Source organism: Juglans regia, chromosome 3, assembly GCF_001411555.2.
Source record: "Juglans regia cultivar Chandler chromosome 3, Walnut 2.0, whole genome shotgun sequence".
Classification (NCBI taxonomy): Eukaryota; Viridiplantae; Streptophyta; class Magnoliopsida; order Fagales; family Juglandaceae; genus Juglans; species Juglans regia.
Genome location: NC_049903.1, coordinates 17,808,418 through 17,826,584, shown reverse-complemented (window position 1 = coordinate 17,826,584; position 18,167 = coordinate 17,808,418). Strand labels below are relative to the sequence as shown.

General features: G+C 36.3%; 1 protein-coding gene across 1 annotated transcript; it reads right to left on the bottom strand.

Annotated features, from left to right (window-relative positions):
• Nucleotides 1-14,890: 14,890 nt before the first annotated feature.
• Nucleotides 14,891-16,226, bottom strand: LOC109020715 (transcription factor JUNGBRUNNEN 1-like). The gene is made up of 3 exons (XM_019003236.2): nt 16,019-16,226; nt 15,544-15,842; nt 14,891-15,444 (listed from the first exon to the last, which is right to left on the bottom strand). Exons 1-3 carry the CDS (start codon nt 16,221-16,223, stop codon nt 15,028-15,030), a joined length of 921 nt encoding a protein of 306 aa, XP_018858781.1. The 5' UTR covers nt 16,224-16,226; the 3' UTR covers nt 14,891-15,027.
• Between the last annotated feature and the right edge of the window lie 1,941 nt (nt 16,227-18,167).

The following is an 18,167-nucleotide window of genomic DNA, read 5'->3' as shown; positions in this document are numbered from 1 at the left end:
ATCTAGGCTATTGGGAACAAATGGGTTCTAAAAGTCAAACACAAAGCGGAATGGTCAACAGAAAGGTAAAAAGCTCACCTTGTGGTGAAAGGATGTACCTAACAAGAGGGTTGAGTATGAAGAAACATTTTCTCCAGCAGTACAGTTTGCCTCAATTCGCCTAATTCTAGCTATAGTAGCATAGTTGGATTTGAAACTCTATCGGATGGATGTTAAGATTACGTTTCTCACTGAAGAACTAGATGAAAAGATCTATATGGGTCAATGCACGAGTTTTGTGAAAGTGCAAAGTGTGCAAGCTCAATCGATATATATATATATATATATATGGCCTAAAATAATCATCTATACAGTGGTATCTTAGATCTCATTGAGCCATTCTCTCGAATAAGTTTACAATGATTACAGAAGACCATTGCATCTATGTAAAAAGGTCCAACATGAGTTTCATATTGTTGTCATTGTGCGTTGATGACATCCTATTGGTCGAAAATGACTAGAAGATGATTGTTGCCACTAAGGAGTTGTCATCCCTCAACTTTGAGAGGAAGAACATCATAAAGTATAATATATTTTGGGGATTAAGATTTATAAAGATCGTTCAAAGATACTTCTATTTTTGTCTCAACAAGCCAGACTTACATAAAAAAGGTTCTTGAGCACTTCTAAATGAGTGATTGTAAACTTATTGACACCCCTATTACCAATGGTGAGAGTTTAATCCAATCAATGTGTTCCAAGAATCCAAGAGAAATAGAGAAGATGACCCATGTTCTCTATGCTAGTGATATTGGAAGCCTGATATAAGCAATGATATGCACTCGGACAAACAGATGCTATGCAGTTCTCTTGGTCAGTAGATTCCAATCTAATCCCGAGTTGGCTCCTTGGAAAGTAGTCAAGAGGGTTTTGAGATATCTCAAAGGAACTTCAAACTATGTATTATGCTATTAGGTTTCAGATTTGCAGCTGAAAGATTATAGTGATGTTGATTGAGGCAGTGATCTAGACAAGTGCAAATCGATAACTGGGTATGCATTCTTATTAAACAATGGCATCATTACATGGAATAGCAATAAAAAACCCCACATAGCCTTATCCACGGTGGAGGTAGAGTATATAGCATGTTTAGCAACAATTCAGGAGGCTATTTGGTTGAGCAGGTTCCTTTAGCACCTAAACATCGGCTTGGATACTTATGATCCAGCGATAAATTTTTGTGATAGCATAGCTGCTCTCGGATATGCTAAGGACCAAAAGTATCATGGGAGAACCAAACACATTGATATCTTACACAGCTACATTAGATATATGGTGGCATAAAAGGAATTGGTCTTGAAGCATGTTTCTACGAGTCGCTTAGTGGCTGATCCCTTGACAAAGCCAATAGCGAAAGAATTTTTTATGGCTCATGTTAGGAGTTTAGGACTGCGTAGACTGTGATTATATTTTATTTTTAGTTTACAAGGTAATATAAACTTTCATTTGAGATATTAATTCAATATGATATTTTTTTTTATCCCATGGCATGACTTGTGCACAAACACATGAGGTATGTCAACAAGGTTAGATCAGCTCATTCACACGCTTTTGGAGCTACAAAGAGATAACGTGTATAAATGAGACATTGAGTCACTCGGTACTTGTCCAGAGTATTGAAACCCCTAACATAATTAAGGATTTCATATTGGAACCATATGAAACCCTTAATTAATTTAGGGGTTTCAATCTTAATTAAGAGTTTCAGATTGAAACCCCTAAATTAATTTAGAGTTCCAATCCAAAACCCTTAATTATAATTAATTTAGGATTTTAGATTGAAACCTCTAAATTAAATTATAGTTTTCCCCGATCTGTTTTTTGTCATTGTTGCGTGGTTTTACTTGTTGGTGTTATGTTTGCTTCATTTCAAATTTTTGTCAGTTTTGCAGAATAGCTAGTCCGTCAAATTTTAGTGCTAGATTTCCTACCCTTACCCCAACACCTAACCTTATCGGATCTACGAACATTACCCTTACCCCTATGGATCCTTGCCCTACCCAGTTGCCCCCACAGAAGAAACATATTTCAATAGCTTGGACTCACTTTGCCAAACTAGAGGGTAATGATCACAATAACTCTCAAACTAAGTGTAACCATTGTGGTAAAGTATATGAATGTCACTATAGGAGATATGGTACATCACAATTAAAGGTACACTTGGAAGAACAATGCAAAAAAAGTCCGATATTAAAATCTTTACAAGAGAAAAGTCAATCTATACTAGAGATTGGACTTAAAAAAATGGAGGATGAGAGTAATGAGGGTGCAACATTGAAAGGATATACTAAGTATGATTCCGAAGAGTGTAGGAGACACCTAACTCGTATGATCATCATGAACTAGCTACTTTTCAGTTTGTGGAGGGGAAAAGGTTCCAAGCATATTCTAAGTACTTGGAAATTAGATTTAATCTCCATTCTCGCCACACAATGGCAAAGGATATAAAAGAACATTATATGTTAGAAAAGGAATTGCTAAGGGGCCAAAGGCGGGTCAAATAGTTTGCCTCACCACCGATACTTAGACATCCATCCAAAATTTTAATTATATGTTTTTAACTGTGCATTTTGTTGACTTTGATTGGACATTACACAAAAGTTTTTTAAAATTTTGTCAAATTTCCAATCACAAGGATGATACAGTTGGGAAGGCCATAGAGGTCGCAATAGAGGAGTGGGGGTTAGCACAAGTTCTGTCAGTTACAGTTGATAATGTCTCATCTAACGATGTCGTATTGGGACATCTTAAGACCTATCTTAGAGGGGCAAATAAGATAATCTTGGGTGGTGAGTGTTTGCATGTGAGATGTGATGCACATATTCTGAATCTAATTGTCACTGATAGTTTGAAAGATCTTGATGACTTGATTGCCCAGGTTAGAACTGTTGTGAGATTTTTGAGTTCTTCTGCTAGATTGGAGAAATTCAAGGTTGTTGTGAGGTATGTGGTCATAACATCAAAGAATGGACTTTGCACTCATGTTCCTACAAGATGGAACTCAACCTTCTTGATATTGGAGGTGGCCCAAGAATATAAGTCAGCATCTGTATTATTGGGTGATGAAGACATTTATTATGTCAGATATTTTGATGAGCACTAGGGATTGGGGAAGCCTATTGATGATGATTAGGAGGTTGTTGCTACTTTTGTATAATTTTTTAGACTTTTCTATGAGGTCACAACGAGACTATCTAGTTCTTTGTACCCTACATTCCCTCATTTCTGTCAGCAAATATATAAGGTAAAAGAAGAATTGGATGATATGTGCACAAGTGATCATATTAGGATGCAGGGGATGACATTGATGATGAGGGTGAAGTATGACAAGTATTTGAGAGATTTCAATAGGTCTATTATTTTGTTATATGTGGTTGTTGCTTTTGACCCCCAGTTTAAGATAAGTGGCATGGTATATAGATTAGGAATTGCGCACGGGAATGCATGGGCAAACTTTATTGCGACAAAAGTTAGGAAAATTCTTGTTAGATTGTTTGATGAGTTTACCGTATTCAAAGTGGTAATATTTCGGCACCTACCCTCCACCTCGTCCAGAAGCCAGGGTTAGAAAAATGAGTAGGTTGGATTGAGGTGAGAGGTTGGAGCACAACCTCCTTGTCCATCATTTTACAGAGGCTTAGTTAGAGGTAAACATATACTTGGCAACAGATCTTCAATCATCTGCATGAGACTTTGATATATTAGCTTGGTAAAGACCAATGCCGTAAAGTATCCCGTCCTTGGAGAGATAGCTTGCAGTATTTTGGTCATCCCTATCAATATCGTAACCTCAGAGTCCGTTTTAATCACCAGAGGATGCATATTGGAACTATTTTAAAGTTTATTGTCTGCTACCACCATAGAGGCATTGATTTACACGCAGAATTGGATCAAGGAACCCCAATTCATGTCAGGATGTTCATGACTTTAAGGAGGCCGATGAGGAAGAGGGTGGTGATAAGCCTAGATCTGATAATCGTGGATTTTTTATTTTATTTTAATTTATTTATATTCATTTAATCGGTTTTAGTTTTAAATTTAATTGTTGTAGCAATACATGAGATGTGTGTATTAGACCCACCATTGCCATTTGCCTTTGGTTTGTACAATTTGTGCCCTAATTGTCTTTTGTATTTATATAATTTTTGGTATATAATTATTTTGCTTGTATTTTTTTTTAACTTTTATAATCTCAAGGTCATATACCAAATCCTAATCTCAAGGATCCAATGATCTATTGTCATCTTGATCCCAATGACCCAATCTTATCTTGATTAGTACTTTTAATATTTGTAATTTTTACATTTCTAATATATTTTTTTATTTTTTATTTTTTTTCTTGTTTATAATTCTAATTTGTTTTCCTTTTAAAGTATTAATATTTTAGGTTTTATGACATCGATTTTCACAATCTCACAGTAGTTAGCACCAAAGTTTTAAATACAATTTCGGTGGCCATTTCAGTTATGGCACTGGAACGAAATATTTTCACACCAATACTGTTTCAGGTATTGTTTCAGGATGGTCTTTATATAATAAATTAATTATATATGCATCAATTATATTTCAAAATAATATCAATGCAAGTCTTAAAAAGTTAAAACACATTATTAAAACTCAATAATACTTCTAAGTTCTCAATCCAACTATTTAAAAAAATAATCATTCATCTTCATCACAAAATTGAGAGTAGGAATTTGATTTTCAGTCCTCGAGAAAAAGGGATAATAAAAAGTTAAGAAAATAGTCTTCAGATGTGAAAATTGGAGTGAAATTACAAACAAGTCAGAATTTTTATATTAATTACAAAAATCCACTAATTCTGGTCGGTACACTGAAAACCGACAGGTATTGACCAAAACACATCAATACGATCAGTATTTGATCCGGTACGAAACACATATCTTTCCTATAACGATAACTACCCTGGCACAATAATTATCAGCCAGTACGATACAGAATTTAAAACTCTGGTCAGCACAGCTCACTGACTTTTCTACTATCATGGCCACCCCAAATTTCGATGAAATGTTATTCATTTATTAAGTTACTTAATTAATTAATTGTAATGTTGCTACAATAGTACGATTTGTAATATTTTTATATGAATTTGTAATTTTGTAATAGTTTTCTCTTATTTTGTATCATTATAATAGTTTAGTTATGATTATTAGTTAATAGTTGTACCTTAGTAGTATATAATTTCTATAATTATAAATTATTTTTTGTTATTTTTTAATTTTGTTTTTGTATTTGTTTAGTTAATTTATGGGCCCAAAATGGCCTATAAACAAGTTCGGGTCATTTTTGGCCCATAAACGTGCTCTGGGCCAATAGCCCATTTATGAGGCGGCGGCCGGGGGAGTGGGGGTTGGGGGGAGATGGATGGGGTGTCCATCCGCCCCGTAGGAACCACCACGCCTAGCAAGGACCCCTAATGTTTTGAAGTATGTTCGAATATTTGAATCTTAACATTCGAACTTAAAACGAAAACATCCAAACGGGAAGGTAATCACGTTTAGACTATTGCAATTTTACATTTGAACGTTAGGAGCAAACGTCCCATGAAACGTTACATTTGAATGTTTGATGTATATAGGTTCGAATGTAAACTAACATACGTTTGAAGTACAACTGACACTATTGTTGATGTGCAAAGCAAAAATATATGTTCACACGTCCATTTAATGTTCGAACATAAATACACGATTTGTTCGAACGGTCGTATAGTTCAAATTAAACATTGTATGTTTGAACGTTATTCTTGGGCATAACGTTCGAACGTTAAAATTGACACATTCGAACCCAGAAACAGCTTAGTCGACTCATCTATTTTTTTATTTCTATAAATAGGACGTTACTCTTGTAATGGTTACTGTAGAAATGAAGTATACACTGAGTGTAGAATATTTACAGTGGCCATTGGCCACTCATGGTGGCCAAAAAATGAAGTTACACATCCAGCCCCAAATGAGTTCGAATGTAATATTATATAATAATATATATAGTATCTACTAATAATATCTACTAATAATACTATATATTATCTACTATATAGTAATATATAGTAATACTATATATTATATGACTTGCCATATTTGATTATTACGATTATCAGTAGACAAGGACAAAAATATTTTTAAAACAAAACAAAAGTTTGCGTCATTCCTGATTTTTACTTTGACAAATTATAGGATATCAGAACATTTCCACAATGATTTTTACTATGGTCGGATTATTATGGACCTGAACCTTTTTTTCTTCCTGTTTCTCTTCAAGACTATATAACTATATAATATATACTATATAGATTTCTATATAACTATATGACATATACTATATAAATTCATATACTTACTATATAGTATATACTATATAGATTTAGATTACTATATTATATAAGATTTAGATTACTATATTATATAGTTATATAACTATAAAATATATACTATCAATTACGATATTTGTTTTTAAATTACAAATAACTTTTAGCATTATATAGTATTATATAATATATATTATTATCGTATTAGAATCATAATATATAAACCACACTCGAACAGTAAATAAATGTTTGAACGTAATAGGAATTACGTCTGAACATTATAGTAAACGTTCGAACGTTTGGAAAAAATATTGGCAAGAACTTTCCCTCGTTGATTCTATGTCATACACGGGAAACTTAATTTCATCTATGTTCACATGTCAACAGTTTTACGTTCGAACGTTTGGAAAAAAATTGGCGGGAACTTTTGCTGCATTGATTCTATGTTATATAAGGGAAACTTAATTTTATATACATTCGAACATTTCAGTATTACGATCGAGAAAAAAAAAAATGGTGGGAACTTTCTCACATTGATTCTATGCCATATACGGGAAACTTAATTTCATCTATGTTCACATGTCAGCATTATTTCTTCGAATGTGATAGTATGTTGCACAGACTTGGGGGGACACTTTGCAGGATTGGGAAATTTTCGATAACATTCAAATATTTTGTGACACTTTCTACTAAACAGAACGCCTAACCTTTTGTGGCAACAAAAGTCGCCGCAATAGGTAAAAAAATTTCAAAAAAAAAAAATTATCACACCCTAGATAAATCTGGGGCATGTTTAAGAAGTGGGAAATGTAATTCATTCCCCATTTTGGTGAGAGTGAGTGACCGAAATAATTTTTTTGAGTGAGAAAGAGTGAGTGACCGAGAGGGAGAGAGAGTGAGTGAGAGAGAGAGAGCACGGGTTGGAGAAAGGGAGAGAGGTATTGAAGCATGTTGAAGGTTGAGATATTGTGTTTATTTTGTTTATTTGAAGGAATATTTATTGTGTTTATTTATTTATTGTGTTTATTTTGAACTAATATTTATTGTGTTTATTTTGTTGGAATATTTGTTGGAGCTTGTTGAAGGTTGAGATAGAGGATATTTGATGTGATTTTAGCTAGGTATATTTCTAAACTTTATTGTGTTAATGATTTGCATTAGCTAGGTACTAATGCACATGCATGAGAACTCAAAATTAGTCAAACAAATTGCTATGATTTGTGGAATTTAAATATGCATGTGTTATGATTTGTGTTGTTTAAATATGCATTTGTTATGATTTGTGGAATTTAAATATGCATGTGTTATGATTTTTTGAATTTAAATATGCATGTGTTATAATTTGTGAAATTTAAATATGCATGTGTTATTATTTTGCATTGTTAGAAACAATTAACCAACTCATATCAAACTTAGAGAAAAGTAAATATAAGCTTAAATCACATATTTAATTTTAATACGTAACCACAAAAATAACTAACACATTTCCAACTTATAGAAAAATGAAAATGAAAACAAATTAGCAAGTTTAAGTCTACATCTTAGATTGTTAAATAAAAAATAATGGCCACTTTAAAATGCTAGGAAATTAAAATAATAACAAATAAAACAAATAACCAATTAAGAAAAATTAGTAAGATTATTTCCACACATTAGAATATAGTAATTAAAAATACCTAACCATCCATATCTAAATTAGTTTACGAAAAAAAATAATGGTCACTTTAAAATGTTGGGAAATTAAAAAAATAACAAATAAAACAAATAACCAATTAACCAATTAACCAATTAAGAAAACTTAGTAAGATTAAATCCAGACATTAGTATATACTTAATTTAGAACAGAACATGCTAAACTTCTTCGAAATTCTCAATAAAGACCTAACTATGGAGTTTTTACTGAGGGTTTCTAATAAGTTTAGTATGATGGTAAAAACTTAAATTACAACTAAATTTACTCGGAATCAGATAATATAAAGCTCAACTTAGCTTTTATGTTATAGCTTGTGTGTGACATTGCATGAATAAATTACAACTAAATTTCTTCATAATCAAATAATATAAAGCAAAACTTAGCTTATATGTTATAGCTTGTGTTATAGCTTATGTTATATGTTATAGTTTACGATATATGTTATAGCTTGAGCAGATAAAGTCAAAACAGCAGGAGTTGGTGATGGTCCGATTTAGAGACACATTTGTAAGAGCGGCAAAGACACCAAGAGGAAAGAATATGCATTGAAGTTCAAGAACAAGTACAAAGGGAGATGTTGGTCCAGAGGGAATGCGTTATGTCATTGGAGCAGGGTCTCAGTGTGTGAGGAAAGAAGAAGAAATAAATCCTATCATTGTTCAAAATATTTATTGTCTAATTTTGCAAATCTCTAAAACATTTTCATGAGATGATACTATTTGTGGTGTAAAATGATACAATTTGAATGATATTTAATTTTATGAAATTATTAGTTCTTATTAGTATGTTCGAATGTAAACAAAAAACGTTCAAATCTATTTTTATGTTTGAAACAACGTTCGAACATAACTACACGGGCGTGCGATACATACGTTTCTAATGTAAGGTATTCTGTTCGAACGTATATGCTCCACAAACGTTTGAACTTATTCTATTACATTCAAATGAATATTTCTTAATGTTTGAATCATTAAAGAAGATGCGTTTGAACGTATTTACTAACAATCCGAACGTTTAATATTTGACGTTCGAACAATTGCTCATTAACGTGTGAATGTAAAATCCAAACGTCACATCACAATTGTTCGTACGTGTGTACGTGCAAATGAAAAAGATCGAACGTTAAATATTTATCCTTCAAATGCTAATCGGTCGTGTGAATGTTCGAACTTACTTTCTGTGATGAAATTCGACTTCACAAAATCTCTTCACGTTCGAACGTTGCAACTCATGGCAGACTTCCAACTATCATAAAAGATTTTAAGTGACGGTTGTACAGTAAACCATCACAAAATATTTTTTGTAATGCCTTTTTGGTGATAGTTTTGGGGATGGTTTCAAACCGTCACCAAAAAATTTTTGTGACAATTTTCTTTCTTTTTGTGACGGTTTCATCCGCCACAATAAATGAAATCCGTCGTAGTGGCCTAACAGTACTTGATTTTTTTTCTTCTTTTTATCTTATTCTTATATGTTTTGCCTTTTTCTCTTTTTGCCTTATATGTTTATAGCACACTATCTACATAACTTAGATGGTAAGATTTAAATTTTTAAATTTATCTTCTAAATCAAATTATATCGTGTAAACACTTTATTAAGTGTATTCTACGCACCAGTCGCTTGACTAGAATAGAATTTATATTTCTCTAAGACCTAATTTCTTTAGTGATTATGTGGGGGAGAAGATGGCCAGTCACTTATGCTGATCAAGAGATGTAGTAAGGTTTAATAACAAAAGGGTTACTAGTTCAAAGGTTAAAAAATAGCTATGAAGTTAATAGCTAGTGTCTAATGAGTCTTCTCTCTCTCATCTCCAAAAGGCGACTGATAAGTTAGTTAGTCTTCTATTATTCTCTAGGAATAAGGGGAGGGTGGGATCAACCATTACAGTGGTTGGAGTGATCCACGATGGAGGAGATAGAGGTGGAGTAGGAGCGTTTGAGACTAAATGAAGAAGAAGTAAATCCGATTGAAGTAGAGTTGGGAAACATGGATGAATTACAAAGGAAAAGGGAAAGAAGTTTGGTAGGAAGGATCAGTTCTGATAGAGCCATTGGGAAAGAGGTGGTGAAGAGGACAATGGAGAAAATCTGGCGTGTAAACAAGAGCATCGAGTTTATAGATATTGGTGTGAATTGCTTTATGGTGACCTTCGTGAACTAGGGAGACAAAGATAGAGTTTTAGCTGGCTGCCCATGGCTGTTTGAAAATTATCTTTTTGCTCTAGAGGTGTTCAATAGAAGTTCACAAGCTCACTTGCTTGATTTCTCAAAGGAATGCTTCTGGATCTAGATTTATAACTTACCCTTGGGAGGGATCAGTTGTAGAATGGGAGAATTAATTGGCAAGTCGATCGGGAAAGTATTAGAAGTGGAGGAACATGAGGGAGTTGGCTTGGGATCGATTCCTGAAGGTGAAGGTGGACTGTGACTTAACAAAATATTTAGCCCGAGGAAGGTCTGTCAACTATGAAGGGAAGTAGATTTGGATCCCTTTCAAATACGAAAAGTTACTAAAGATTTGTTTCCGTTGTGATTGTATAGTGCACCCCAAACAGGGTTGCTCAAGTGGAGATCTAGTGGGCCTGCAAGGAGAAGGAGGATCAAGGCAGTTTGGGTCTTGGTTGAGGGCTCCAGCAGGCAATTGCAATAGAACTGATAGGCAAACAAAATTCTCGGGCAAGAAATGGAAGTCCACTACTATTGGACGGAAAGTAAATGGAGGAGATGATATAGAGAGATGCTTGGTGGTGGGGGTGAAGGAAAAGGTGAAAGGGAGCAAAGAAGGGGGGAGTGCAGCAGAAGTGGAAAAAAGGCATGACTTAGTGGCCCTAGAGAAGCAAGAAAAATGAAGATGGGGAGGGAAGAAAGGAGAAAGAAGCAGTTGGTATTCTAATACCAATCAAAGGAAGTTTGCAGGAAGTTCCAAGGGAAGCAATCTCACCAATTAGCACTAGTGAGATTTCCTCGGGGAGTTTGCAGAAATGAAGCTAAGAAAGGGAAAACCAACAGCTAGAAGAGGAGGGCATGTGGAACTAAAGCTTCTGGTGAGTCCCAAGTTTCTAGTATGTCTCTGAAAAGAAATGCAATGAGTATTATAGAGGAGGTGGGGAACATGGAGGGAAGGGAAAAAAGAAATAGAAGAGGAGTGGTTGTAGTGGAGGATGTGATGGAAAATGTCATGGTGGAGGCTGCTGAGTAGCCCCACCAACAACAGTGATTGCCTTATGTTAGAACTATCGAGGGCTTGGGAATCTTCGGACAGTTCAAGACCTTAGCCTTGTGGTTAAAGATAAGAAGCCCATTTTGATTTTTCTGATGGAAACCATGGTGAAAGCTAGAAGGGTGGAGGGTTTAAAGAAAAAGTTAGGGATGGAGGGTTGTTTTGTGGTTGATCCACTTGAGAGAAGAGATGGTCTGGCCTTATTTTGGGAGGGTAGTATTGGAGTGGAGATTGTCAACTTTTTACAAGGGCATATTAATGCAAAAGTGAAGGATGGCAGTGTAGAAGAATGGATGTTGACTGGTTTTTATGGGCACCCTGAGGCAGCTAAGAGGAGGTATTCTTGGTAGCTGTTGCCGAGGCTCAAACCTAGCGAGGGAATGGCTTGGCGTGTTGTAGGGGACTTTAATGAAATATTGACCCAAAGTGAAAAGAGAGGGGGCCAGTTGAGACTTGAGGGTCAAATGATGATGTTTCGTGAGGCACTTGAAGCAAATAGCATGTTTGATGTGGGTTGTGTAGGGAATCCTTTTACATGGAGCAATGGTCATGATGATCGTACCTTCACAAAGGAGAGGATTGACAGGTATGTTGCAAATAAAGAATGAGGGAGAGGCTTCAAACAGTAGTATTGGAAGGACTTGTTACAAGGAGTTCTAACTATAAACCTGTTCTAATGACTGCTAAAAAGAAAGTAAAGGGAAGAGGAAAAGAAAGTTTTTCTTTAAGTTTGAAGCAAGCTGGTTAAAGGAAGAGGAATGTGAGTTGATGGTGAAAAAAGTTTGGGCAAGGAAGCAGCTGACATGAACCTCTCAAGGAAATTCAAAATCTATTAAACAGATGCAGTGGGGAATTAGTAAATAGTTTTCGAAGGAAGGATAGGGAGAGGGGAGCAAATATTGAGCAGCTGTCACAGAAGATAAAAGAGCTACGAGAGGTGGAGGGGCCTTAGGTGACAACAAATTTAAAAATTCTTAAAAAAGAAGTGGGAAAGCTGTTGGAGCAGGAAGACATTAGGCGGAGGTAGAGGGCAAAAAGAAATTGGTATGGCCTGGGAGATAAGAACACAAAATTCTTCCATGCTTTTGCGAACCAAAGGTAGAGGAAGAATCAAATACTCTCGGTGATGGATGCCCAATCAAATGTGAGGGTGGAAGAGGAAGAGATTGCTTAGGCTTTCAGTAGGCACTTTGTTGAGGTATACAGTTCTGAACCCCCTTCTAAAGAAGCTATTGAGAAGTGTATCAACTCTATTGGTACAAAATTCACAAGTGGTATGAATGTGGAACTGGAGAAGAGTTTTAGCAGGGAGGAAGTGGAGGCAACTTTGAAAGAGATAGGCCCTTATAAATCCCCTGGACCAGATGGTTACAATGCATGTTTTTATCAGAGTTTTTGGAGAATTATAGGTGGAGATATTAGTGAGGCAGCTTTGTGTTTCTTGAATGGTGGGAAGATGGAAGCCTTATTAAACTTCACATATATAGTTTTGATTCCAAAGCTGATTGACCCAAAAAGAGGTTGGGGATTTTAGGCCTATAAGCTTGTTCAATGTCTTGTACAAGCTTATTGCTAAAACCTTGGCAAACAGATTGAAAAATGTGCTAAATGAGGTGATTTCACATAACCAAAGTGCTTTCATCTCGAGTAGACTGATAACTAATAATACAGTGGCAGCTTATGAGGCTTTACATTCTATGAAAACAAGACTTAAAGGTAAAATGGGATCCATGGCTGTGAAGCTAGACATTTCTAAAGCCTATAACAGAGTTGAGCGGCCCTACCTAGAAGCAGTTATGGTGAAGCTGGGTTTTGGCAGTAGATGGATCAAATTGATTATGGCTTGCATCACTACAGTTTCATACATTGTTTTGCTAAATGGATAGCCTGGGGAAGTGATTAAACCATCGAGAGGTCTAAGGCAGGAAGATCCCCTTTCTCCCTACCTTTTTCTATTATGTGCTGAGGGACTTAGTAATCTAATAAATGAGGCAGAAAAGAAAGAGGTGATAAGAGGTGTCGCAATGGCAAGAGGAGGTGTAAAGCTTACACATCTCCTCTTTGTAGATAACTACATTGTTTTTGGGAGGGCAAGCTAGGAGGAATGGTTGAGAATCAGAAGTATCCTGCAGTTGTATGAAAAAACCTCAGGGCAGTGACTTAATAAACAGAAAACCACCATAATGTTTAGCTCGAATGGAAGGAAGGGAGAATGGGGAAGAATTATGGATGATTTGGGAGCTAGAGTGTAGAACAGTTTTGAAAAATACTTGGGACTACCTGCAATGGTTGGTAGGTCCAAGTATAACACTTTTAGAGGAATAAAAGATAAGGGTGGTTAAGGATAAACAGCTGAAAGAATCACTTTCCATCTTTTACTGGGAAAGAGGTCTTGTTGAAAGTTGTGATCCAGTCGATACCAACATATTATATGAGTGTCTTTGCACTTCCTAAAAATTGTCTAAAGAATTGGCAGCTAAGATGGCCAAGTTATGGTGGAGCTTTAAAGAGAATGATAAGAAGATAAGGTGGATGAGTTGGGACAGGATGGGGGCTTCAAAGAAGTGTGGGGGCTTAGGATTCAGAGAGCTAGAAAGCTTCAACATAGCTCTTCTAGCTAAGCAGTGTTAGAGGGTGTTGAAAAATCTCGAGTCCATTGCAGCAAGGGTCCTATATGACAAGTATTCTAAGCAGTCTAGTGTGTTGAAAGCAAAACTGGGAAAGGGTCCATCATTAATTTGGAGGAGTAGGTGGAGAGTTGTAGATTTGTTGAATGAGGGCCTAGTGTGGAGGGTGGGCAATGGTAAGAGTATAAAAATCTGGGATGATAGGGATATATACCAAAACCATTCTCTTATAAAATTCAATCTCACTTTAAAAAATTCTCTGTTGAAGATAGGGTGGAAAAGTTAATTGATGAGAGCAAAGTGTGGAAGGAGGTAGTAGTCAAGGAGGTTTTTAGTGAAGAAGAAGCTGGGATTATTTGTGATTTGCCTGTTAGTAAAACAGGTGGGCCTGATAAGCAGATATGGGCACCTTCAAGAAGTGGGATTTTTAGTGTGAAATCCGCATGGCACTTATTTGACATATATAGACAATAATATTAATCATGTTGTATATTAATGTTTGCTAATTAAAGTGATCCGATTGACAAACTAGCTAGCTAATTTATAACCACTTTCAATTTTTGAAGCTGGCCAGGTTAGTACGTACGTACACATGAGCTTTGCATGGTAGATCCGGATCGATATTGCATAACTGTGAATCGTTTTCTTTTTTTTTTTTTTTACCCTGAAGGTGGTGGGATCAGGGATGGTCCTTTAAATGCAGATACACAACAAAGTCAAATTAGACAGCTAGCTATTATGTCTGCTCTTTCACATAAAAAGCAAGAAAAACGCAGCAATTCATGCACGAGAAAAGGAAAATCTGGAGGAACATGCAGGTCGGTAAAAATTTACTCCTTGATACACTAGATCAATATTAGCATTTCTTCTAATTATATATATATATATATATATATATATATATAAATATATATCATTTCATACTAGGTTAACAACGGAGAACAGTTCAAGTCAGTACTCATGATCAAGTCAGTACATCATATATATGGAGTACTACCTGTGTGTGTGTGTGTGTGTGTGTTTCATTATTTCATCATGTGCTTTTTACATCTAATCTAATTCGAAAAGTGTTATATATATATATATATATATATATAAACGTTAGTGTTTAATTCTACCCTTTAACTAAAACGTCTATATAGCAGTGATGGGTTAACAGCAAATTCTACCATTGGCATGAGCTCATCCCAGTTTCCTTCTTCGAAAATTTCTTCTTCTTTTGGGTTCGAAAAGCTTGAGCATGAGGACAGATATGGGGCTTGACCAGTACAATTTAAGCTGCGCTGTCGTGCAAAGAACTGCATGTTCCTTTCCTCGATCGAATCGCTGAAAGGCTTCCCATCATTTCCCATGGCAGCCAAAGGCGCTCCTCCAAAGCTCAAATACTTGTGTCCGCTGTTGGACTGATCAGAACTGCATGTAATTGAGCTTGAATCAGTCAGAGTACTTCGCTTAGAAATTTCGTTCTTATGCCACTCTGATCCATACTTTTTATTAGAAACATCTCGCTTAAAAATCCGGCAAAGTGTCCAAACTTCCTGCAACCCCTCAAAAGATTGACATGTTTCTGTTAGGAAAGCAATATGACGGGAAAATAAATGCATAAATATGGCAATAGTCTAATGAAAATATCTTACAGCTTCTTGAGTTGTGTTCTTAGGGTTGGTGCTTTTGCTGTCTGGGAGACGGAACTCATGCATCATCCAATCAGTTTTGGTGCCTTTTCCAGCGCTCCCTCTGTAATAGACTAATGATTTTTTAAGGCCAATGCTTTCATGATCATGAGGTTCTTGATCAACAGAATATATGGGCTTGTCGATGCCTGTGGCTTTCCAAAATCCAGATCCTGTGACCCTGTTGGGTCTTACGCTATTCTTATACTTCCTTCCTCTTCTGCAGAAGAAATAACACTCCTTTTCTCCAACCCTACCAACTTCTGTATTTTCTCCATCAAAAACAAAGGAAGGGGAACATATCAAAAGAAAGTTATACATAAATATTTACTGGGAAACAAACATCATGTGTTTAGAAGAACATTTTCCTGCTTCTAATTAGGAAATAAACTCGATGTAGCAGAGAAAATAAAAAGGAAGAAATGAATCTAGATCATACTTGGAAGATCCCAGGGATCGTGATTGTATATGTTAATCTGTTTGATGAGGTGGTCAAGATTGATAATAAGCTTCTTCTCCACCTTTTTTCGAAGATAAAACCCAACAAGCTCTTCATCAGTAGGATGAAATCGAAACCCTGGAAGCAGAACTTCATCGTTCTTGCCATTAACTTGAGCAGTACTCATCGTTTCCTCCTGATCCATTTCCACGGCTCTAGCTAGTCCCGAATACCTCTCTTTTAAAACGACAGCAGAACATTCTTATAATGTGAAGAGACTTTTATGCGGTCAAAGTAATGTGGTTTGAACATATAACGAGGATTTTTATTGGCATATCATTGAAGACTTTGCCTGAAAAAAGAAATAAATAAAACCCATATATAAGAAATAAGTTTATAATAAGAAAGTTTCTCGGTTGAGATATTTGGACCAAGAAAAAACAGACAAGCCCATTAAATTGTGACGTGCAGGTGTTGAAAACATTTACTAATAAAAAGTCAATGGGGGAAAGAAGTTTGGATTTATGCATGTATGGGCAAGGACTTTGGAACATAGCAATATGATTTGTATGCTCAGGTGAGAAACTGGCTTTACTTGGTCAATTTTTTCGTCCTGCTGTCTCAATGGTTCAGTCAATTATTCGTTGTCATGATCTTGTGATCCACCAGCAAAATATAGGCTTAATCTCTTTAATTACCTAATAATTGCGGAGCCAAGAATCAATTTTTTAGGTGAACAACATTATAAAAATTAATATTTGTATGTATGTAAGCATAATTAATTGGTAAATGAGTTAAAAACAATAACTCATAGTTTTCACATGGGCTATGATTATGGGTGGAAAACTTACCATCAATTAAATAACTCTCTACTTGTTATTCAGCTGCACCAATTAATTATCTCAATAATTAGCTAGTTAATTAGAATGTAGGCTATGCCGAATCACGCAAATTTGTGTCTCTCATTTATTTGCAGTTTCTGTATTATTTCTCTATTCATTGCTATGGATGAACGTACAAGCTCATTGTACCGATGCCCCAAGCCGCCATCGTGGACTTCAGATAGCTTCCTCGAGACTTGGGTTACCCTCGTGGGCTTGGAATGATATTTTCTCTCATTCTACCATGTGAGGCAAGTTTTGTTATTAACAGTTGGAGATGTCTGTGGGATCGACTTATTGTCTACACCGGAGTGGGAGAATGATATTTTTTGGCTTACGGAATCATCTCTGAATGAGTAGATAAGATTCCCTTCACCCTTTCATATGTCATATTATTTTTTTCACTTTGGATAACACTGTTACAAAAACAAAAACAAACAAAAAAAAGGGTCAAGAAAACCCTTTCTCGCCCATACAGTTAAGTGCATTGTTTACTTAAATGTAGTGTGCATGAGGCAGGGACTGTACACATGGGTGTGCACTATGCACATATAGTTGTACATGGCAAGCACAATGCCATGCTCAGTGGCATGATGGGCGCACCCCTACCGTGCACCTTAGACGATCACAACAGCAGATGCTACTCGCTGCCCATCATGAGCGGTTTATCCTGTGTCTGTCCAGTCCTCCAGGCGGCCGGACAGAGCTGACAAAGGTCGTCCCTAGGGTCAACGCCCGCCAATCGTGAGCTTGGTGAGGGTGCCCGTGACCACCACATGGATTGTCGGCGCTTTCTATTGCCGTCAGAGTGGCCCCTATCCATAAAGGCAATGCATGCAGTACACACCGTGTGCAAGGAGTTTACTAGCCACACGAAGTTCCTCGTCCATAAACTCCTTGGCCACGACTTCCTTGGCCATAGTGGGTTGCTCGATCAACCACAAACCATTTCTCAACCACAAGCTCCTCGCCACACCCTGTGAGTAAGCCCATCGCAGTTCCTCACCCAAGGTCGAATGAGGTCGACAGCAACAACAAATTGCACCATCATCGATTTCTGCTGCAGCCATGGCAATCCTTGACCCATAAGTCGTTGGTGAACTCAAGCCCACCAAACCTGCTCGAGCACCACACACACTGCCACCATACTCAGGCTGAATGTCTGCTCGCCGCAACTCACAACTTCCCATGCACCTAGCAGCCAACACGGCGGGCAAGCTCTCTTACTCGCCCATGGTATATTGTCGCCTATATAGTGGGCAAGCTCC

Excerpts from the sequence above, each read along its gene's own strand:
- LOC109020715 (XM_019003236.2), bottom strand. The coding sequence starts at position 16,223 with ATGGATCAGGAGGAAACGATGAGTACTGCTCAAGTTAATGGCAAGAAC. Across the intron at positions 15,843-16,018 it reads CGATCCCTGGGATCTTCCAA|AAGTTGGTAGGGTTGGAGAA; the intron begins GTATGATCTAGA and ends GAGAAAATACAG. Across the intron at positions 15,445-15,543 it reads AGAACACAACTCAAGAAGCT|GAAGTTTGGACACTTTGCCG; the intron begins GTAAGATATTTT and ends GAGGGGTTGCAG.